This window comes from Dermacentor variabilis, chromosome 9, assembly GCF_050947875.1.
Source record: "Dermacentor variabilis isolate Ectoservices chromosome 9, ASM5094787v1, whole genome shotgun sequence".
Taxonomy (NCBI): domain Eukaryota; kingdom Metazoa; phylum Arthropoda; class Arachnida; order Ixodida; family Ixodidae; genus Dermacentor; species Dermacentor variabilis.
This window is the reverse complement of record NC_134576.1, coordinates 147650893-147674114: the sequence shown is the minus strand read 5'-3', so window position 1 is coordinate 147674114 and position 23222 is coordinate 147650893. Positions and strand designations below refer to the sequence as shown.

The 23222-nt window shown below is 47.1% G+C and overlaps 1 protein-coding gene across 4 annotated transcripts in view; it reads left to right on the top strand.

Moving 5' to 3' along the window:
* The window catches only part of LOC142557801 (putative E3 ubiquitin-protein ligase RNF144A-A), a 56746-nt gene that overhangs the window by 17272 nt on the left and 16252 nt on the right, over positions 1-23222 (top strand). For 2 of the 4 annotated variants that reach the window (XM_075669933.1, XM_075669934.1), the window contains 5 exons: positions 13256-13623; positions 18609-18710; positions 18797-18857; positions 19578-19690; positions 20291-20382. In XM_075669933.1, coding sequence (XP_075526048.1) covers positions 13282-13623; positions 18609-18710; positions 18797-18857; positions 19578-19690; positions 20291-20382 — 710 coding nt within the window. In that variant the 5' untranslated portion in view covers positions 13256-13281. Of the gene's footprint in view, positions 1-9093; positions 9637-13255; positions 13624-18608; positions 18711-18796; positions 18858-19577; positions 19691-20290; positions 20383-23222 lie in introns of those variants that run through there. The other 2 variants (XM_075669932.1, XM_075669931.1) reach the window with 2 other exon arrangements.

Sequence of the window (23222 nt, the reverse complement as noted above, 5' to 3'; positions counted from 1 at the left end):
GGGCTCGAGGTAGAGAGCGAAAAGCAGGGGGGATAAAGGGCAGCCTTGTCTCACAGACGACTGCACAGGAATACCATCACTTAACTGCCTATTAATTATCAGCTTCGCTATACAACCATTGTACATCATTTTAACACCTTCTGTAATAACAGATCCAACATTGATATGGTCTAGGATCGAGAACAGAACTTCGTGTATGACTTTATCGAACGCCTTGTGCAGATCTAATTGCAACATGGCCACGCGCCCATACATTCCGTCGCAGCATTCAGGGACAGTTCTAGCTGTGTGGAACATTGGTAAAGATTGTCCTGCCTTTTATGCCGCATGTCTGATGCGGCCCTACAAGTGACTTAATAACACTTCGAAGGCGTCGAGCTAAAATTTTCATGAATATATTATAGTCCATGTTTGTTTGGCTGATAGGACGGTATGATTTCACAGACTGCAACTTAATCGGATCATTCGTTTTAGGAATTAGTACTACGTGCGACGTTCGGAAGGATGGAGGAGTTGCTTTCATTTCATAGAATTCGCTTATCAGCCTTCCAAGTGCGACTGCCATTTCTGTTCTAAAGGCTCTGCGGTTATTCTGGCCTGTTGACGGCCAGAATAACCAGGCATGACCGATAGACAAGCGCCTGCTAGAATTAGCTGGCACCCCCCTATCCTCGCACGACTGTTGCGCAAGGAGCGGGGCCTGCAGCGCAGCGACTGCTGCTAGCAAACCGCGTTCGATACGCAAGTGCACTGGAAACGTGGAAGCGTCAATACACGCCCGGTACTTATTAGGCACCCTGTCTTGGCGCTCTTTGGCCATACCTGGCCCTTGCGCCACTAAACAACACACATTCATTCATTATTAGGCACTCCTGGAGTATCTTGTATTAATGCGTAAGCATTCTAGGGCTTCTTCCCTAGGAACTTTGTCCATCCGTCCGTCCGTCCAGTTTTTCTGTCCGTAACACGTGACACGATACACTGCATGTATAGAATTACATGAGATCCTATGGAGGTGTACATGAGCATACCTTATAACTACCTATGACTGATGAGATTTATAATCTCGACTATATATAGTGAGTACTGAGAGGTATAAGTGTAAGTAAGGTTAATAAAGACTAACAAAATCCGTTAATTGTAACACCGATTAATAGAGGGTAATTAAGAATACTTAGGCTAATTAAAATCAATTTATGTTAATTTTTAGACTGATCAAAAGTTACTAAGGTTAGATCAACGGGGCCTAATCAAGAATGAAGGGTACCTTGAGATTATTGAGACCTAATTAAGCAATCTTAATTACTAATTACATATATAAACGCCGTTGTCATAATTTTACATAATGTTAATTAATTAAGTAATCAAGCAAACGTCGTCATTATAGAAATAACTAAGCCTGAATAATAAATAACAAAATAATTACGTTTATTTACCTAAGCGTACATTTCACTTAATTGCACTTCTCTCCAAAACCGCTCCAAATCAGCTGACGTTTATTCATGGTATAAGGGAGGGGGTAGCCAGGGCTCCGTACTGCAAAAAAGTACGCAGCATCTCTACTGGAGTTGTCAAACTGTGCATATGCCTACCCCCAAATTTAAGTTGGCCCACCCCCAAATTCCACCTTGAGCCACTACCAAATTTGAGTTGGCCCACGCACAAATTTCAAGTTGGCCCACCTCCAAAGTTCAAGTTGGCCCATCCTCAAATTTAAATTGGCCCACGCCCAAATTTATGTTGGCCTACACCCAAATTTCAAGTTGGCCTACCCCTTAATAGAATTCGCTAATTCGCGGCTTTCCCGTGGATTTTCTGTGGACCCTATGTATCTGTATGGTTACTCTCTCATCAATATTCTTTTTTCAATTGTTCCTCATCGCCCATAAAGCTACCAACCACCTACCTTTACACTATTATGATTAAACGCCTTAACTTCGCACATTGCGCCTTTTTGTGCAGATACAAGGCATTACACTTTTCGCGTGGCGGACGGATCTTGCTGCGGTACTCGCCGAAGAATGTTTACGCATTAAAATGCACAGGGAGTGCCAGTTAACTAGCGGGCATGTGTTGGTCCTTCCACGTTTCCAATGTGCTAGCATACGGAGTGCGGTTTGCTGGCAGCAGACGCTGCGTTTCAGGCCCCGCCTGTTGCACATTCGCCTGGCGTGGGAGGCAGTCCATAGCCGCTTGCCTATCAGCCGTGTTTGCGTATTCTGGCCGCCCGTAGATGGCGCTATACAAGAGGACCCTTGCTGCCTGTTGCTGGCGCTCTAAGCAGCCTCCGCAGAGCACAGGCCACGCGCTCGCGTGTTCCCTTTCATGAAAGACCACCCTGTACACACGAGCTCGCGGTAATAGAGCGAGCATTCTCGCGCGAGCTAAGGACGGGCGCGCGCGCCTTTGAATCTGCGAAATGCGTGGCGAGGCGCTTGCATCGTGAGCAGCGCAAATGCAGCCGTGCCTCTGAAGCCGCGGCTGGTGCCCCGACGCCTGTGACGCGTTTCCGGCTTCCGCAATCTCTTCCGCCGCGTGCAACTAGCCACGGCGCGCACATCCTTTAGAATCCGAATTTTCCATCCACAGACGACGACACCACTGGAGCGTGGATGCTTAAATTGTTAACAGGCAGCCAGGAGTCATCGGAAAGAAAACGAGAGAAGCGAAGACAGTAGATTGAATGCGAGGAATCGAAAAACAAAAGAGATGAAAAACGGACAAGTCCTTGCTTCTTTCGCGCTTCTGTTACGAACCAACTCGCTCAAGGAAATGCCTTGCGAAACTGTGGAGAATGGCAAGAAAGAAGGTAAAATATTACGCGCGGTGCGTTGCCTTGCTATCTGAGGCTCAAGCTGGTTGCACAAAAAAAAAAGAAAAAAAAACTGAGTAAATAATACTCGCATCGCGATGAAGCATGTATACATGTGTTTGCTGAAGCATCAAAATCTGGTGACCACTCGGCACACCATATATAATGGAATGTGAAGGGAACCTAGCGAGACCCGCAGATACCGCGGATTGGGCACGGTCGCATCGGAATGAATATGTGGCTGACAAACCCCTTTGTCTTCATGCTCCAGGCGCTTCCTGTATTCTTGGTGGCTGGACCGAGTGCCCTCGTCGTCTCCTGTCCAGTCCACATCGACGAGCCTCAAAGCAGTGACCACGCGTTCACGGACGATAACTGGGCTGCGCGACAACGTCTGCGCAACGACGCTCAGGCTTCCATTCCGTTCCGTTTGGATCACCACTTCTTCATGGCTGCAGCGACATCGGCAACCTTATCGACATCAACCGCTTTAAATAGCAGCTGCTTCCACGAGTACAGCATTGGGCACGGTCGCATCGGAATGAATATGTGGCTGACAAACCCCTTTGTCTTCATGCTCCAGGCGCTTCCTGTATTCTTGGTGGCTGGACCGAGTGCCCTCGTCGTCTCCTGTCCAGTCCACATCGACGAGCCTCAAAGCAGTGACCACGCGTTCACGGACGATAACTGGGCTGCGCGACAACGTCTGCGCAACGACGCTCAGGCTTCCATTCCGTTCCGTTTGGATCACCACTTCTTCATGGCTGCAGCGACATCGGCAACCTTATCGACATCAACCGCTTTAAATAGCAGCTGCTTCCACGAGTACAGCATTGGGCACGGTCGCATGGGAATGAATATGTGGCTGACAAACCCCTTTGTCTTCATGCTCCAGGTGAGCAAACGTTTTGGCAAATGTTACCGTAGTAATTGCTTGATTCTTCTTGTGCTGCCGTGCCCAAGGCAAATGTGTTCTTTGCTTCGAAACTGCATAGTGTCTTTAAGATACCTGTTGTTGCTGGGAGGGGATGTAGAGAGCAACCCTGGTCCCAACATGCAGGAACTTGCTGCTGAAATTAGAAAAATGGCTGCCGACATCACCGCTATCAGAAACGAAAATAAGGGTTCAAGTGAGTCGTTAGCAAGTATTCACTCCAAACTAGATCTTTTAGGACAGCTTGAAAGTCGTATGTCAACCATCGAGGAAAAGTGCATGCAACTGGAAAAGACCATGAAATCATTTCTGCGTCAAATTGACGACCTAGAAAACCGAAGCAGACGGTCGAACCTAATTATTTACGGACTAAGCGAACTCGAGGATGAAACATCGGAAATCCTAGAACACGAGGTTAGCACTAAACTAATTAAAGAAGTGCTTGGTGTAACGTTTTCCGGTTTCGAGCGAATTCACCGCTTGGGAGGGAAGAAGGCTAACAAAACGCGCCCCGTGATCTTCAAGCTGTTCGATTACAGAGACAAAGCCAAGATACTTAAGAACTGTTTTAGACTGAAGGGTTCCAAAATTTCTGTCAGCGAAGATTTTTCTCTGGCGGTACGCAATATAAGAAAAAAACTTTGGGATAGTTGCAAACTTAATAGAGAAAAGCATGAAAAGGTCAGACTCGTTTACGATAAGATCAAAGTAAATGATGAACTCTTTGCATGGGATGAAGAATTAGGCGAGAAAATACCAGTAAAAAAAGTGTCTCCTCGAATTGCCGAACGGCAACCTGCTAAGTTAAGAAAAAACTAACTATTCTTAATATCAACGCCAGGAGTATAGTTAATAAGACGGTAGAACTTGAGGCCTTGTCTCTTGAACATGAACCTGATATCATAACCATTAGTGAAACTTGGCTGTCATCATGTATCTTGACCAACAATATATTTCCCCCAGGTTATATAGTTCTTCGTCAGGATAGATGTACACGTGGCGGTGGCGTCGCGATTTTAGTGAAAGACGACATTCAGACCACACCGCTACCTAACATTACCGGCGCAGAAGCACTGTTTTGTAGGATCACGATCGGCGTATATTCCCTTTATGTTGGTACAATGTACAGAGCACCGAATTCTGGCCCGGAGCCATTACATATCTTGTCTGACTACATGCAGCGTCACCTTCAAGGGGACAAAAAGGTTGTCCTTACGGGGGATTACAATCTACCAGGTATAAGATGGGATTCGTACGATGCTGGTGTTATCGATAAGGACAGCGCTGAGGCGATACTTGATATGGCCTTCAATAGTGGTTTAAAGCAAATCATTCAGCTACCCACACGTGTCACTTTGTCGAGCAGCACAATTCTTGATCTAACTTTTGTGAGTGAAAACATTCCTGTAGAGGACATATCATGGGAAATAATTGACGGAATTTCGGACCACAAGGCAACCAAATGTTGTCTATCACTACCGTCGTCAGCACGCTCAGAAAAATTGATCACACGAATATATGATTGGAAAAACGCAGATGATGTCGGCATTCTTGACTTTTTTGATTATCACTACCCCAATTTTTCTTGTCTTTTCCATGATAATTCTGTGACAGTAGATGAATTATGGGCGAAATTTAAGACCTATGTACACGAATGTTTATCAAACTTCGTACCCATGAAAAAAAAGAAAGTGCACAAAATAAACCCTTGGATCACAAGGAATATAATACATATGAAACGTAAAATGTCAAGGCTGAGGAAACTTAAGGGTAAGACATCAAATCCCTGTTTCTCTGACAAAATTAGAAAATTGGCTCATGAGTTGAAAGTAGTGATAAAGCAAGCAAAACATACGTACATGAACGTCACACTTAGCAACTTCATCAAGACGGCTCCTCAAAAATTTTGGAGATATTTTAACGCGAACGTGCATAAGCAAAGCAATTTGCCGCAGAAGGATGCTTTCCAAAGAGCAAATCAGTTTAATAACTTTTTTAAATCCGTTTTTACACAAGACAACGGAATTTCACCAGATTTAAACCACCAGCCGAGGGGAACCGGCGACATACTTGGTGATATAGAGATAACAGAATCAGGTATACTTTCACTGCTGCTTAACATCGACATTAAAAAATCTTGTGGCCAAGATGGGATCCCCAATACTTTCCTCAAGAGATACGCAGAATGGGTCTCTAAATACCTCTTACTTATCTTTAAAAAATCTCTAGAATCGTCTGACGTGCCCAAAGACTGGAAAATAGCAAAGATTGTCCCGATTCTCAAATCAGGTGACGCAACAAGCCCATCAAATTATAGACCGATTTCGCTAACCTGCACATCTTGCAAAATTCTCGAACACATCATACTAAAACACATCGTAACCTTTGCGGAAGATAATAACTTGCTTAGCATCAACCAACATGGTTTCAGAAAAGGACTGTCTACTGTTACGCAACTGACACAAACTGTGCATGATCTCGCTCTAACAATTGATAACCGCGGGCAGACTGACATAATATTCTTAGATCTATCGAAGGCCTTCGACCGGGTATCCCATCCTAAACTCCTGGGCAAACTACAACACATTCTCGGATCTGGCAGCATAATAAACTGGATAAAAGCTTATCTTGCAGGTCGGCAACAGTACGTAGAAATCGAAAGTCAGCAATCTGATTGGGTAGAAGTATCATCCGGAGTACCACAAGGAACAGTCTTAGCACCAATTCTTTTTTTACTATACATCAATGACATGGCAGATAACATAAAATCAACGATGCGCATGTTTGCAGATGATTGCATTATATATAGGGAGATTAGGAACCATAATGATCAAGTAATACTAAATCACGAGCTTGCGCAAGTAGCAAATTGGTGTCAGGCATGGCAAATGAAGATTAATTTAGACAAGACTGTTTTTATGAGAGTAAGCCGAAAAAGAACCCCACTAGAATTCACCTACACGATCGAACAGCAAAAATTAAAGATAGTCGATGATTATAAATATTTGGGCATTGTCCTATCATCTGATATGAAATGGGACAAGCATGTGTCACACATATCTTCTAAGGCATTTACAACACTTTGTTCGCTTAAACGCTCTTTAAAATCTGCCTCACCAGACACTAAGATGCTAGCCTACACCTCATTCGTTCGTCCTATACTAGAATATGGTATTACCTGCTGGTCTCCACATACCAAACAGTGCATAAAACGCCTAGAAACAATACAGAGAAAAGCCATCAGATTCATTTATAATAGGTACAACCGTAATGATTCTCCGACAGAACTCCTTGATAAAGCTTGTCTCCCGACTATTTACAAGCGTGCGAAATACTTACGCCTCAAGTTTCTGTTCCACCTCCTTAACGGGGTCTACAAATTAAACAGTGGTGCATATGTATCTTTCACTGAACAGCGAAACACTAGAACTAAACATCATAAACATTTAATTGAATACAGGTTCCACACAGACACATTCAGGTATTCTTTCTTTCCCCAGACAATCAGAGACTGGAATTCATTGCCTAGTGATATCATAATTTGCTCACCTGACGATTTCCTTCCTATGCTGGAAAAATATGTCTATGAATGCGCATCTTGATTTACCAGTATCGCCTGCAGACCCCGCATTTTGTCTCTAATTGGTTTTGATGTACTTTTTTGTTGTTTATCTTATGCTTCTGTATTTCTGTTCATTAACCTTTAAGGCCTGACTCAGGAAGGTCACACCCTTTGTTGTATTACTCCACTACGTCTACTTGTAAACTACAATACTAACAAGTGTATAAGTTTGTCATTCTTATTTTGATGCAATGTATTTTCCCATGTCCTGCAACAGCCTCAAAATGGAGGCTAGCAGTATGTATGAAATAAATAAATAAATAAATAATACGTTTAGAAAAGCGCCTCGGCCGCCACGCGTTGCATGAGCGAGACTTGCTCGGGGGTTTTTCGCGTTGCTCAGTCGCCGGTCCATTTTCGTGTCGCGCATTGTTGCAGTGTGCAGCATTGAATGAGCGCGGCTTCGCGCAGTGATTTTCCGCTGTTGGGAAAGAGGGACACCCTCGCTGCTCGTGAAAGCTCGGTCTCGATCGGCGCTCGTCTTATTTCATCGCGCGCAGCGTATCAGGTTGCGAGGTGAAAAAAAAAAAAAAAAAGCGTCGTGCACGTGAGCTCCTCCGCCGAACAATGAAGCGCCGCTCTTCGCGTGCTGTTCACGTGATGTCCACATGCTCCGGCAGCTGCCGGCGGTGTGCTTGCGAGCAGCGAAAAGTACGCCTGCTGGGCTATAGTTGGAACATTGACAGTTCATGCATTTTCGGCGCTTTAAAGGAATGGGGGAAAGAAAATTGAGAGAAGAAAGAAACAGGTGCCTCTTCTTTTCTTTTATAATGCGCTGGAAATGCATGACATCTGCTCTCTCTCTCTCTCTCTCTCTCTCTCTCTCTCTCTCGCGCTCGCGCTAGTGAGCTGTTGCGCCTGCCATGCAAAGCCCGTTGCACTCTGGACGCATAGTTTCGTGCGCAAACGAGAGGTGTTTACCGAACTCGGCCGACTCAGCGGAAGAAAAAATGTGCACGGGGGATCAGTTTGACGGGGCTTTGCCTTCTGCGTTTCGCGGCCGCCCGCTACACAACGCTTGCGCGCAAACACTTTTCCCGTAACGACTGGGCGACCAAACTGCACAGTGAAAGTCTGACGCTTGTATTTTAATTACCCGCATAATTTGGCGTCCACATTCGATTGGCTCAAACGCATCGTTACGTCATATCGCATCGCAATGCGATTGGCTGGTGACCGGGACACTGCGCGTGAATTGAACAATATTCCGCTGTGAACGCGCACAGTGCAAACGCACTGCTGTAACTCTTGTAGCCGTACCGGGGCTGAATTTCTTTCGTACGCGATGCTATGCAGTATATGCAAATGCAGCACGTCGGCTGGGTTCGTGGAAGCCAATGAAAACGATTTCGATTGTCGGCTCGTTGCGCGTCATCTCGCAATCACTTTGCGAGTCGGCGCCCGTCCTGTTTGTGCGTCCTTTCTTTTTCTGTGCTGTCGTTTGCTTTCTGCGCTCAAGTCGAGTAATTCTTTACACGTGCACGAACCAGTGCAGCGGTGTTCTCCTTCTTACTAGCGTATATATGCTTCGAGGAGCATTTCGATCGCGATATAACAGCCAGTGGCGTAGCAACAGGGGGGGGGGGGGGGGGGGGGGGCCGGGGGGCCGTGGGCCCCGGATGCAAGGGGCCAGTGCGGTGGGGAGGGGGGGGGGGTCATATACGCCTGAAGACAACCCTCTTTCCGCCGGCTTGACTGGGCGCAAATTGCAAAGAATGCTCCGGTATCCAGTACTCCGAGCTCATGCACCCGATGCGTTGCGCCGCAGAATTGTCGGCTGCAGCTCTATCAACACCCCACAAAATAATTGCACGAATGTGCGCGCTAAAAAATTTAATTCGCGAAATGGTCGCTAAACTACTCGCCTTAGCGGAACGTTTCATGTGGGGTGCGCTCGTGCTGTGCGTTCATGCTGGGAGCATGGGTCGCTAAACATACAGTGAGGCGTTGCAAGGCGTTGGGGCCCTTGGGTCCCTCTTCCGTTCAGAACGCGCAGCTAAGACGAACAAAGACAGCAGCAAGAGGGCGTTCAACCAGCGCGCCCGGCGCTCGCGTTTACGGCGAAGCGTTCGTTGAGAGCGACGTTGCATAAGTGGGGCCGTCAAAAGTCGCGAATGGTATTCTCTGGATCGTCTTCAGACTCGGTTCGGCCGAAGAGTTTGGCGGCATATGACTCTACAGGCTGTAGTCGCGGGCCCGCCGCGATGTCCGGCTCGCTTTTACTTCCCCTATCCCGCTCGCACCGAGAAGCCGCTGCGAAACCTGCCGGTATGTTTCACGCTTTCCTTCTTACCCTCGAAAGTTTCAGAAAACTGTTGCTGTTGTGTGACTTCATGTCACAAGTACAGTGTCTGTATCAGCTGCACAGAATTTTATTTAAGAAAAGGTGAATTTTGTAAGGACATTTCCCGATCGAGATTCTATGAAGTTATGTCTTTTTGTGATTACTAGGAACTCAGTAGCGCGAAAAATACAGCAGATAAGTAATAACCATATCCTTAATAATCCCGTAATTAGTACTTATAGAGGAAGCACTTCAATTCGAGAATTGAGGACTCAAAGTCATATTATTAACTCAACAAAAACTTCTTAAACAAAATCGTTTTGGGTGCTACAACCTACAGTACTTTGGCACTACGGGCGGCGCCCAGTATATGGCAGAAGCGAAAGAAATATGAAATAGTGGACCAGTTACGTTGATCCCTTAATCATCTCCATTGCGAGTGCAGACCAACAGTAGTGCAAGCTTTCGCTGGCACGTGCTTCATCGCGGCCTTTTCTTTCTTTCTTTATGGTGATGCCAAGAATCGACGCGAAGCGTGCTCTATTCTGTTTCCAATCTTGCGGTGGTACCGCAGCTTGGATAATCACGTTTGTCCGTATAGCAGCAAATGAAAACAAGGCTTTATTGATTAGAATGAAGAGAACTCGTAATTGTCATAGCATTGGCGCCCGCGCAGCGGGGAGGCAGGTAGCGTTTCTAATAGGGTGGGGAAATCAGCGTCACTGACAAACAATTTACTTTTCGTTTTCGTTCAGGGCTGCCCACAGACAAAATGCTGCGTGCCATACTACCTACGACAATTTTTGTGAAGTTGTTGTTGGGCAAGATAAGAATGTCGGGCTTCAATTTTGCAAATGCAATATTGCCGCTAAAATTGGTAATTAAAACTTTATTATAAAGATATTCTTTGTTACTTGCGACGTGAGTCATGTTTTCCACGATGCCGCATTTGTATTGGCTGCCAAGCCTTACAGTCTGACAGAAGATGTGCACATGGGCTTATCACACGTTATCAGTGCAGCACCCTGTGGTATTTGGCGCAGGAAAAACAGCGTGTATATTTCCAGCATTCGCGGTCTCTGGGAAAGAAAGCGAAGGAGAGGGGGACCCGGGGAACGTGCGCGGTATCCAAGGCGGCTGTACTGGTGCTGAAACCCGGAAATTGTCGATATCCTCGCCTTCCTGGACTACATCAAGGGGGTGACAGAAGACCTATGGTGCCAGACGACCAAGCTACGCCACCGATAACAGCCGTCAACGCAACGGCGCTCCACGTTTGGACAGTCGCACGCAGTGGACCCGGATCGGTGAGAGTCGAGCGCGGTCGGGCCTCCTCACTTCGGGCCGAGGTCCAACGTCGTCGCTGCAGCGCAACCCCAGGCGACGTGCAGCCGCCTCGCACGCTTGTCGGCCGACCGGCGACTCGTCGGTGGCACGCGTGCCCTCTCCGAGCAGCGCTGTTCTTCTGGACATCCACAAAAGACTTCGGGAAACGCGCGATCGTTGTCCTCCGTGTGCAGCCAAGGCAAGCCACCAGCCCTACGTTTCGCACACTCGACGGCACTGCGGCGAAAAGCCCGTTCGACAGCGCGCATATCCGGGGCGCCCCTGTTTACCGCGCGCGCAAGTGCGAGGAAAGCGAATGTTGAGCGGAACGCACCTTCTGTCGTTTACCACTGCAGCGCAATGCGCGACGATGAGACGCGAAACGACAGCATCCAAGCGCTGTAGCGATTACGAATCAATACCAACGCCCAATTCACCGTTCTCTTTTGGTTTTTTTCTTTCTTTTGGAAACGAAGGACGTCGTCGTGCTGCAACCGTCGCCTTCATCGTGGCATCTGCCGTCGCCAGCAACGTGGAATAGCAACGGATGTTTGACTCCATGCTTTTGCCGAAAGAAACCGGCAAATGCGAAGGCATGCCTTGCTGCCGGTGCGAAATGAAACGAGATTATCTGCCACCATATATGCACCACGTACGTATACCGCATATCATGCGGTGTATATGCCGCGGGCAGATGCGTGCACCGCTGTATATAATATGCTGCTGTGACGCGACTCGGGTGGCCACCGGCCGCACGGAGTGCAGCAGCGAGTTGGCCGTGCGTGACATCGATCGCGCTGCGGCCGGACAGCACGCGTACGCGTCATCGATCTGCGGCGGCGCAAAGGAGGCGCACACTTGCCGTACATCCCGACGGGCGCAGATTGGTCTCGCACTCTTATTCCCGTTGAGTGTGTCAGTTAACTAGACAGAAAGCACCCTGCAGTGTTGCACAGACATTCCACCGAGGTCACGCGCGTGTTTGCGTGCACCGCCAGTTTCTGTCAGCGTGGGAATGATGGCAGCCGCGTGGATTTCTCCGAATGTCATCGTTCTGGGTGTACGAGCGACCTTGGAGGATCCGAGGTTTCGATCGGAAATTCGCTGTGTGGCAACAAATTAGCCTAAGTTCTACCATTGCTTGCTTTCGGGGACGTCCTAATCTGTTGCTTAGATTGCATGCTTGCAATAATAAGGCACGCTTATTTGTCCAACACTGTGTGCACGGCTCTATAGCGATGCGAAGACGCGAATTGGTCTTGCGCACGACGAGTGTGAGCCGCGCAGGAAGTTCTCAGCGAGAAAACTCGCATGCAAATCGCACGAAACGCGGTTACTGAAAGGGTGCACGCCAAGTGTGACACGTGCAGATGTGATCATAGTTTCATACAATTTCAAACCGTTACGCCGCGGACGCACGGACATGCGGAACCGCTGCAATTAGCACCGATCGTGCGTGCTTGCCCAGTCTTATTCGCTTCTGCGCTAACAGAAGTATAGATTGCTTTAAAATTTAGGCCTAGATAAAGCGCAATAAAGGAAGCCACGAAAAGAGCGTCCCACGCGCGAAGATCGGACAAAACCCATCACTCCCACGGTGGCTGAACTAAGTAGGCTGAACGATCGCAGAGTTCCCCCTGGTGATCGGAAACTTTATGCGCAGATTAATGTCGATAAATGATTCGAGGTAAGATATCGAGACACATTGACAAGGCTGTCGCGACCGCACGTCGTTTTGGTGAGCGGTTGGTTTCGCCTCGAATTCCATTTGTGCAGAGCGTCTTCTGACGTGTGCCGATAGCGGTACGCCCTCGTGAAAGCTTTAGCTCGGGCCCAACTCCGACGCGGCCTAGAATTCAAATACATGTAAAACGCAGAAACGCTTCTTTTGAGAACCACTGTGCCGACCTTAATGAAAATTGTTGTATTTGAGAAAGTTAAATTCCAGTGACTATTGGTAGCGGAATTTCGATTTAAGGCTTTAATTTTGTTACAAGAATATTCAAAAATTCGGAATTTCAAAAAAAGCACCAAGTTTGCAAATTAATAACTCTATCCGGAGCAGATGTTGCGGTCATCGGTCGCGACTCTCGCAGCGACTCGCGGTATGCGACGTGCATGCGCAAAGCGCCTTACCGGTCACGTACCGCTGTACCAACTCTTCGATGCCGCCAATATTCGAACAGCTACGCCCTGAACTACATCCTGCCTGTGCACGCGCAGGACCCAGTCTTCCGTGAGCCACGTGCAGCAATGGCGCCCCCGCGTCTCTTGCAGGTCAGCCCGCACCGTGCCCCACCGCCATGGCCCAGCAGCCCCGCGAGAAACGGCGCTCGCTGCTCCGATGGCTGGTGTCTCGATCGCGGGACCGCAAGACGCCGTCGTCCGGCTCCCTGCCCCTGGCCTCGCTGCCCAAGTCCCACACCTACTCGGGCGCCTGCTGCAAGGAGCCCCAGCACCGAGCCCAGCGGTCCCTGAGCGTCTACGATGTTCTCGGCGACCCGCAGCAGCCGGCCGCGCCGAAGGGTGCGACGGACGACGCATCCCAGCGACCCTTGCTGGCGCTGTGCAGGCTCTGCTTGACCGTGGTGCCGTCGGCGGCGTTGTACCGGATGACGCGCTGCGGCTGCTACTTCTGCCTACAGGTAAGCGTTGGAGGTTCGCCAAGCTGTGGGTGTTCTCCGCCCAGGGAGCTGCTGGCGCCTGTGACGTCTTGTGGAGCAGGCCACATTAACGTGCCTGGTTTTATACGTCTAAATACGATTGTCGAAACTGTGCGACGCACGCTAAGCACGTGTGCCGATGCCAAGTGGCAGCGTCTGCGAGTTTTTCACACGTTTCACGGCTCGTGGCTGCTGAATAGTGTGAATGCCAGAATTTAAAAAGGCGAAACATAACGATGGTATGTCTATATTATACCACTTAATTTGATTTTGTTTCAGTATGAAAGCCCAGTCTGTTCCATGTTCTAAGGAAATACGTGCGCTTTTACATTGCCCTGCGGCACTATGCCGCTAGTAATTACCGTATGCGCCTAATATACAATGTCGTGTCTACTACTCACATTACGAACCTTGTGCAGTATGGTGAGATACATACGGAGACTGCAGAAGCTGGATTGCTTACGGATTCACAGCACGGAAAAAAGATTCTCATTGGCACATTGAATTAAGCAACATTAGCAGTGATGCGCTTGTACCAAAATACAGCGAGAAGCAACTCCGTTCTCACGTTAGATTTCTCATGTGACACCGAAACGATTTACCGCTTTCATTTCAGTAATGTCATATTGCCAGAGCTATCAGCGCATCGCACGGGAAATCACTTGCGATAAAGCTGGTGATATATTACTGTAGAGAAAGGAACCAAACTGCGCTGATGATGTCAGCTGCACTTGATCATGAGAAATCCTGGAGTCTCCTCCAACCAGTCAGCTCCTTCGTTTTGACCACGTGATGGCCTTCCGTACATTTTACACTAACATATATTAATGCAAGAGTGCAGCAACGTCGATATTTTCAAGTGCTGTAAAATCGCAGCTATTGATCTATGCTCACTTGGCAGCTTAATCAGCCACTCCATAACCTTCTCGAAACGTTCCGTAATCGCTCGCGCGTTTCTTTACTCAAGGCGACGGTAAACAAGTGGGGGATGCCCTTGACGGGTCCCGTGCAGTTTTGCTGCTGCTGTTTCGAAAGAGGAAGGAAGGATGGCTCACGTCGATGTTTCGCGGCCGTCGGCGCGTCGTTGATCAGTGGCGTTCTGTGTGCGTCGAACGCTCGCGGAGTCACGTCCTCCGATACGGCACGGCACCGCTTTCACATCATTCGACGGGTTTCCGTGGTGGCAGAATTGCCGTGCTTGGTTTCGGCGATGTTGCTGCTGCTGGTGTCGCAACGAAGCAGAGCAAGTATGCGGGTGTCCATCGCATGTTTACATCGACTTGGGGTATCGCAGACGCGACGGTGTGCCCGTCCGGAATGCGGCGACGGCCTCCGAGCATCGCGTACGCGTGGCGCTGTGCACGACGTCCTCCCGTCTAGGAAAAAAAAAAAACTGCATGAAATGTACAAAGAAATACCGTACGTGACGTTTACACCAGCTTATACATACGCAGATTATACAGTCGCATAGTTTCGCTTTGGCTAAACACATTTATAAACAGTTCTGTCAAAAGATATCGCCATCGACAAGCAGGAGTACTACTGCTAAATAGTCCTAGTCCAGCCTGCTAACTAAGGCGTCCTACCGCGTATTAGATGACATTTGCCGGTGCAGCACGGAAGCCAAGAAAGCTGTTTGACTTACGCCAAGGTAATTCCAAAATTAAGCAGGCAAGTACAGTCAATCACAAAATTTTACTGGCCACGGGATCTCAGAAAAAGTTCAATTTCCAAGCAGCGTGTAACAGTAGTCAGTAAAACTTAAAATAACAATATTCACATACACTGGTAGAGGCTGTAAATGCAAATACTAGGCTGTGTTGTGAGGCTGCGCAAATATTCAGCCGTTTTCTCAGATATCGTGTTCCGTAATATTTTGTGGTTGACTGTACGAGCACAGATCCAGAATGCCATTTAGGCGGCCTCTGGAAAATGATCAAGTCGGAGCGTAAAGCAATCGCAGTATTTCTTCCCATATGGCAAGGAAAATAGGAAACCGAGGGCTTAATTTTATCGCGATAGCAATTGTATGGACACTCCAAGCGACTTTTTGCCGTCGGCATCGCCCTGAGGTTACGCCTATATTTGAGTATATGTATGCTGTATGCCACACCCTACTGTATTATATGCGAGTTATATTGCGACACCATTCTATCACTAAAGTTGCTTATACTGTAGTGCCGTGCCAGACGGACTTTGCAGCGACGATGGCTACGAGATGGCACCAGAGTAGCGTGCGTCGTCTGTATGGAAACAAAGCGCTGCGTGAGCGGAGGTCTGTCTGAGGCGGCTGCTGTCAGTCGCGCCCACGCGTCACCTACAGCTCGCCTCGCAATCTCCCCATTAGCGAGACGGTCTCGTCACACATCGCTCTGTTTACAACGTGCCACACGAGACATTGTCCGTGCTAGCCAATACATCGCGAAATGAAAACATGTATACAGTTGCACTCAAATTTCGCATTAGAGAGTATCGTATTCGTCGATGAATTTATTTTACTGTACTATCTTCGGGATCAGCTCACATTTTTACGTATCATGACGTGTTAATTAATCTTAAATAATTTCCGAGATTTATGCATGCCAAAACTACGATCCAATTATGTATGAGGCATGTCCTTGTGGAGGAAAAGCGTATGTGGCTACAGAAGTCCGATGCATGCTGATTTTATTTAAATGGCAACTCCGGCGATTTATCGATGTCCACTGATGTCAATAAAATTTTGAATATATGTTCTCTTTTGCATTCTGATTATTTGTGCCAATCTACGACGGCAAGTAATTAAGTTTTCCTGAAAATGAATTTTAAACATTGCGTTCCGCACTGACGACTTTCTACAGGCCACCCTGTGTTTGCGACGTCAGTCTACAAGCCACTGTCGCTTAAATCGCCGCTGTCTATCACCCAACGGCGTCGAAGCAGCTAGGCCTAGCGTTGCCGCAGCGGTGGCTACGGCTGCCAGCGGATCTGCGTGCGAGAGCGCCGGTTTCAGGTGGCGAGGTAATCAAAATGGCAGCAGTGGTGGCTTTGATTAATGCTGTTTCGGACCTGCGGTCACAGCAAAATGTCGGTGAAATCAGACGGCGAAGAGTTCTTGCGTCCGAAATTTCAGATGTTCTGATACATTGACTCTATGGGGTACGTGGTGGTGCCACGAAGCCTTCCAAATTATCGGGAATCCGGAAAGTTGGTCGTTGACTGTACACTGGCAACTCCTCCAGCCGACGACAAGACGTCAAAGAGAGCGGTATGCGGTATACGACCCCAACAATGCAGGGTACAAACTTGCATTCATGTTTTATGGCGCAGACCTCTTCTTGCGGTAGATGCTACGTGGGGCAGTCTGGCCGCTGCCTAAATGAACGGCTACGAGAGCACCAAACGCTGGTAGATTCATTAGCGGGGGGGGGGGGGCCATTTGGACAAGCATTGTAAGCGGAGCGGGTGCCCGCCTGCTTTTGATTCCACGTGTGTGCTTGGTAGGGGAGGCACAAGGTGGGGGCGCGAGATTGGTGAGGCATATCACATTGACAGGGAAGGTGATAACTGTGTCAGCACGACATCACTTGCCTTGTCCAAAAAAGAAAAAATGTATTTGCAGAATAGTTTGCCACATTTTTATCAGATTGTGCTTGTACTGTTTTAACCCTGTGTGCGCATGCACCACCGCAATGTATTTATGTACCTTCTCTCGCAGTAAAACCTCAGTTGATGTTTAGCGCTCGTCCTGTTGCTTCCTCCGTCTGTGTCCCTGTTATTTGAGCTAGTCTTTTGATTAATGATGTCACACCAACTAGCCCAGCTTTCTGCCTTGATTGCCTTCTAATTGGTCTGCTCAGCAAATTATTACAAAACTGTCTTCACTCTGACGCTGTGTGAGCAAAAGTCGCAGTGAACCATAGTGTTACCATTCCAGGCTGTGTGCTTGGGAAGTGGGAGCAGCACATTTTTTTTACCCCCTAGTGAGTTCAGCATTTTGTGTGTGCTAGTGGGGGTGAGCATACTCGGAGCTTATCAGTTGTGTGATGCTGTTTCTGTGCACTTGCGAGGTTCAGAGAAATTGAAAAATCAATACAATACAATATGTGGCCCGTTCTTGAAAACTGTCCTGCTCACCTCGTAGTCAAGTGCAAGTGTCTGTCTGTGATATGATAGTTCAAGCTAGTGCAGCAACATCAAACCGTTTTGGCTGAGAAACTGGTTATCCGGTTATTCGATTCACCAGTAATTCGAAATCGAAAACCGGATAATCGAAGTGATCGCGTATTTTTTTAACAGCATCCAGATATTCGGATAGCCCGACAATTGCTCTTCTGTGCTCTTGCTGAAATTACCTCTTTCTCTCTTGTATTCTTATTGCAATATATTTGCAATATTTATACATGTAATAGAACCAAAAATTTGAATCAGCTATTAGCAACACCAAATATTAGTTTCCGAATATTAAAATACAGTATCCGGCTAACTGGTACCGGATATCCTGAATATCCATTTCTTGAAATCGGGACAACCAGATAACCGATTCGAGACCGAGTTCACTTCCCTCCGGTTAAACCGAATAGCCGGTTAGACGGATACCTGCAGGCACCAGTTCAGGCTGTGCCAGTTCACACTCGCCGTGCTTTTAAAATTAGTCGCACTGAATTCAACCCTGAAAGCTGCTCACCTTTATAAATTTTTATAGCTAAAGAATCATCTTCAGTTACAGGTTTCTTGCTTCAGAGTGATGAGGAAATTCACACGTACGAGTATGTAAAATACCTGTAACATGACCTTGGCTCACTCTGTGCGTTGGGTCCATTGAAAAGCTTGCTTGGGGAGAGCACTGCTTATGTTACTTAAAACCCTTGTCCACACATTCTCGCAGCTTTCTTTTTATATTTTCCCAAGTGATGCACCCTTGGTTATCCACTTTGGAGAAGAAACCTTTGCAAAGGCATAACATGGAATCTGTTTTTGTATTACAGTGCACACGTCAATACCTGACTGTCAGCATTCGCGATGGCAATGCGTACATACCATGTCCTGATGACAAGTGCCCAAGTGGAGGTGTCTTTGAGTCTTCAGAGGTTAGGCACCTACCTCAATTCAGAATATGTGCCATAGCATATTTTGATGCTTTTTATGTGCTTGTTTATTCTCCTCTTTCTTACAGATTGAAAAGCTTGTCGAAAGGGATGTTCTAGAGCTTTACCTCCGATGCAAGCTTAACCGAGGTATGCACTTGTTTGTTCTGTGTGTTGCATACATAAACTATGAGCAAAAGCTCATTGTAACAGCTGCACACCCTTAATGAAGGACTTGCAGGCATTTCCATTGAAGACAACCATGCTCTGTGTATGCCATTCAGTCGTACAACGAAAAAAATAGAAACCCATGGTCACTGTTGCGTGACCTTGCAACTTTCCATCATTTCAGGTGAAACTTAATTATACCATTGAAAATCTAGGTTTAGCACATCTATTGCAACCTCAGTTAATTGATAGCCATGAAAGGCATCTAATATAACTAACTTTCCAGCGAGTTTAATAACATTCACAAATGCAAGCTCCACACTCAAGTTCTGAAAAATGTTTCACGTATTGGAACAAGACCGTATTTGGAGCAGCTAGCACCCAAACAGGCACCTTCTTTCCAGCACTTCTATTTTCTTGCACACTTTGCCCATAATTAATTTCGTAGCGCAAGTACAACCGTAAGTCCCTTAATACTTGTGCACTCTGCATTGGCAATAATTCATTATATTTCTAACTTTGAAATGACCGCTTGAAGTAAGTGTACTAATGTGTTCCAATGACCGCATGTATGGTATGATGCTGCAAGTGTCTTTCAAATTAATGCAACAGCAATGCATAAATCTGCTTGCTACCAGGAGTGCATGATCTTATGCACGTGCTCTGTCCATAGTGTGAATGTAATTCAAACAACTTGTGCAGATGTGGAGATGGACCCCCACCAAACTTGGTGCCCTGGTCCAGGATGTGAGAGCATCTGCCGTGTCTTCCCACCATTACGCGATTGTGAAGCATCGCCTGTCCACTGTTCCAAGGTGCGATGCTTTCACGATAATGCACTGGCCTCACTGTTCTGGCTAATGAGGTGTGCCCCTCATAAATTTAATTGATATTCTGTATCAGAAGCACAGCTGCAGCCAAGCTTCTATTTTTTCCGTAAGCTAATCTGAATTTCAATTATTAATTGCACTAAACTGTTACTGTCACGTGCATTAATAGGATGTCTTCAACTTGTTCCGAACTGCCCGAGACACTGCTTTCAGCCAATGAGTGTTGGTGTATGCAACATCTTGGGCAGACTGGGAAGGCAAATCGAGTTTACCTATACATTCGGGGTTTTCTGCACTGGTGCTCAGTGTGTTGCTGTTTGTTGAGGTATGTTTGTTTCGAAGTGTGTTCGAATTTGAGGTTATGCAAGGTCTTGCTTACACATGCTTTCCCTACATTGATATAGATTGTGGCTCAAGTAAAGGTAAGCATAACTCGCTGCAGCTCTCCAAGGGACCAGTCTTTCATCACTAAACATGTTTGGTTTGCTGTTAGCCTGGGAGAATTAGCATTGCATAATAGCGACACCTCTCAAACATTGTTCTTTAAGTCTGGTGAATTAAAACTTTCCCCCTTCCTTTTTACAGTGCAAGCTCACCTTTTGCTCCTCATGCAAGGAGCGTTGGCACGCATACCAGTCCTGCGACGAGTTCCGGAGGCAATTTTCTGAAGATGAATTGTGAGTGCACCTTGTACCTGCATTTGTACTCCAGTAGGGCTACAGTTAAAGCTTGATCTAACGAAACCAGATTTAACGAAGTTCCCGATCTACAGCAGGTACCCATAGGGTACCTGCTGGGGGTACCTGCTGGGGGTACCTGCTGGGGGTACCTGCTGGGGAAGGGTACCTGCTGGGGTACCTGCTGGGGAAGGGTACCTGCTGGAGAATTAATGAAACTAACTTGGTCTAACTCAATTTAACAAAGTTTTTCCTGAAATAAGTGATTAAGAAAATGGTGATTTCTTTCTAATCTTGACACAGAGGGGCTTTTCTGTGAGCGCGCGCTTAAAAGCTATCGCATTAAACCCTCTAGGCGCCCTAGTCATGGCCCTAGCTTTATTTTGACGGGGCTGCATTCCACGCCCATGCACGGAACAGTAGACTCAACACCGCCTTGTTAGGGGTGGCGGTGGTTGCTTCCATTATTTCATGGTTTGTGTGACATATGGCTGGATTAGCGGTAAATACAATGCCACAGTAGCTTTTGCATGTGGCTACGTTAGAATTTTAGGTTTTGAAGGAGCAAAAAATTCCTTTCTCAATTGTACGAACTTCCCGATTTAACGAAATAATTCAAGCGCGGTAATCACTTCGATAAATCGAGTTTCAACTGTATCTCTATGTGAGCGCTTGGTGTGGTGAATAAACAGCCAGGCACTTAGCTCAGAACATACAGTATGTTTGCATTATATTTTGCCGCAGTTAAGTTTAAATCCATGCAGTAGTCAATTGCAGATAGCATTTTTTTTTATCAACTTGTGCAGATTACAGAGTAACTTCGCTGCACAGTCTAGTGCAGGCAGCCCAGATACATTATCATCTGTGTCACAGTACCTTTTCAAGGAAGAAGAGATACTAAAGTAGTGCCAGTAGGGAGGAGGGGAGCTGCTCTGGTTAGACAGAGCTGCTAATCTTTCATTACATCCGAACGAAATCTTTAACTGGTCATAAGTGCTTCAGCAGCACCACAAAGGTCATGCAAGACAGCAACTAAGCTTTATCATGAGACTAAGCCAGGTTCAGTGCACATAATGAAGCCTGATTGCCTTAGATTCTGCTTGATCTTGCAGGGTAGCTTGAATATGCTGCTTTACACAAACTTGCAGCACCACTGGAGAGCTATGAAACAAGCAGTCATGAAGATGCCATAAGAGTCACTAGTGCTAGTATAACTTGGGCTTGAATGAACATGAGATGAAATTCCAACATATGATGCATGCACTGCCGATTTTATCGGTTGCCTGTGCCCAACGTAGGCCACTCTATGACTGAATGTTTGGTTTTTATTGGTGCAAGGGCCAGGTATGGCCAAAGAGCGCCAAGCCAGTGTAGGCCACTCTAGTGGTGCACTTATATGCTGGAGTGTGTACTAAGTGCAAAGCTTTGACCTGTTGTGTTTGACTGGACACTTGTGCCAAAGGCCTATGCCAAGTGACATTGTAACAGCGCACATTCAACTAGTAATTGCTTTCCCAGCTCACTAGGTTGTGTTGTGCTGTTAGTCATTACACGAAGTTACAATGTCTTTTTCATATTGCAGACCTTCTATAGAAGGCTGGCCGCTGCCCACACTATTAAGCAATATTATAATGAAGAAGGTTTTTACTTGCACACTGGTTTCTTTTTGCACTGCTTTGTAGCACATACCGTTGGCATAAATTATACATGGACAGGAAAAAACTAATCGGAACACTTGTTATGAGTAACGTGAGACTGTGGCATCGTTACTCTGTATGTAGCCAGTTGTCACAGGTAATGTTATCCCAAGTGTATGTTTCACAGACTGAATTAGGTCACTGAAAAAAATGCAGGCGAATCTAATAATTTGGCACGTTCCAGCTGTATAGACTTGTCTGTTTGAATTTTTGCCAATAGTGCAATGAACAGTCAGAAATGAGCAAAACGAAGCGAAAGGTGTTGTATGAAATTTATCTCACAGAGCAGGCCGTACCTCTCCCTCCTTCGATGAGATCCAAAATTACAGTAGCCCCAATTCCAAAGAATATGCTTCTCGAGTACAACAAAGAAAGGCGTAAAGCACGCACACAACACATTCAATCAGCGTACCCTAATAACCATAGGTACAACACGCACTACACGGATGCAGCTGTGTATGCAGAGGCGACCGGGCAGCGCTACCAAAGGAGGTACGCCCTGGCAGTCATCAACACGATCAGCCAACAGCATATTACCGCGTTGGCCACGATGGGATCCCCCACCTTTGCTGAAATATTAGCAGTGGCGATCGCACTCGCTCACACGGAGCGTTCGCAAAGGGACTCGGTTGTGGTCACGGACTCCCAGGAGTCATGGCGCATGTTTCTCAAGGGGCACGTGACTGCGGCTAGCCTCGCGATAATCCCGAAATCCTTCAACCACCATCATCGCCTACTCTGGTGCCCGGGCCACGCGGGGGTACAGGGGAATGAAAAGGCTAACGCGTTAGCTCGAGGGTTCACTAACCGAGCGACGGCGTCCTCTTCTAACCCCAACCACCCGCACTATCCCTCACAAAATTCCACCAATTTAAATGCCAAAGACATCCTTGCTCATCAGCGCGGAGTCCGCAGAAAATACCCGCCGCCTCACCCACAACTTAGCGGGGAAGAAGCCGCCGATTGGCGCAATATACAGACCGGGGTATTCCCCCATTTAAAATTGCTAACGCCATGTATCCCACTCGTTATAGGGCTAACTGTCCTTGGTGCGGTGGCATACCTACCCTAATACATATAACCTGGGAGTGCACTAAGCACCCTCATAGGCCAAATACCAGTAACACAATTGAGCAGTGGGAG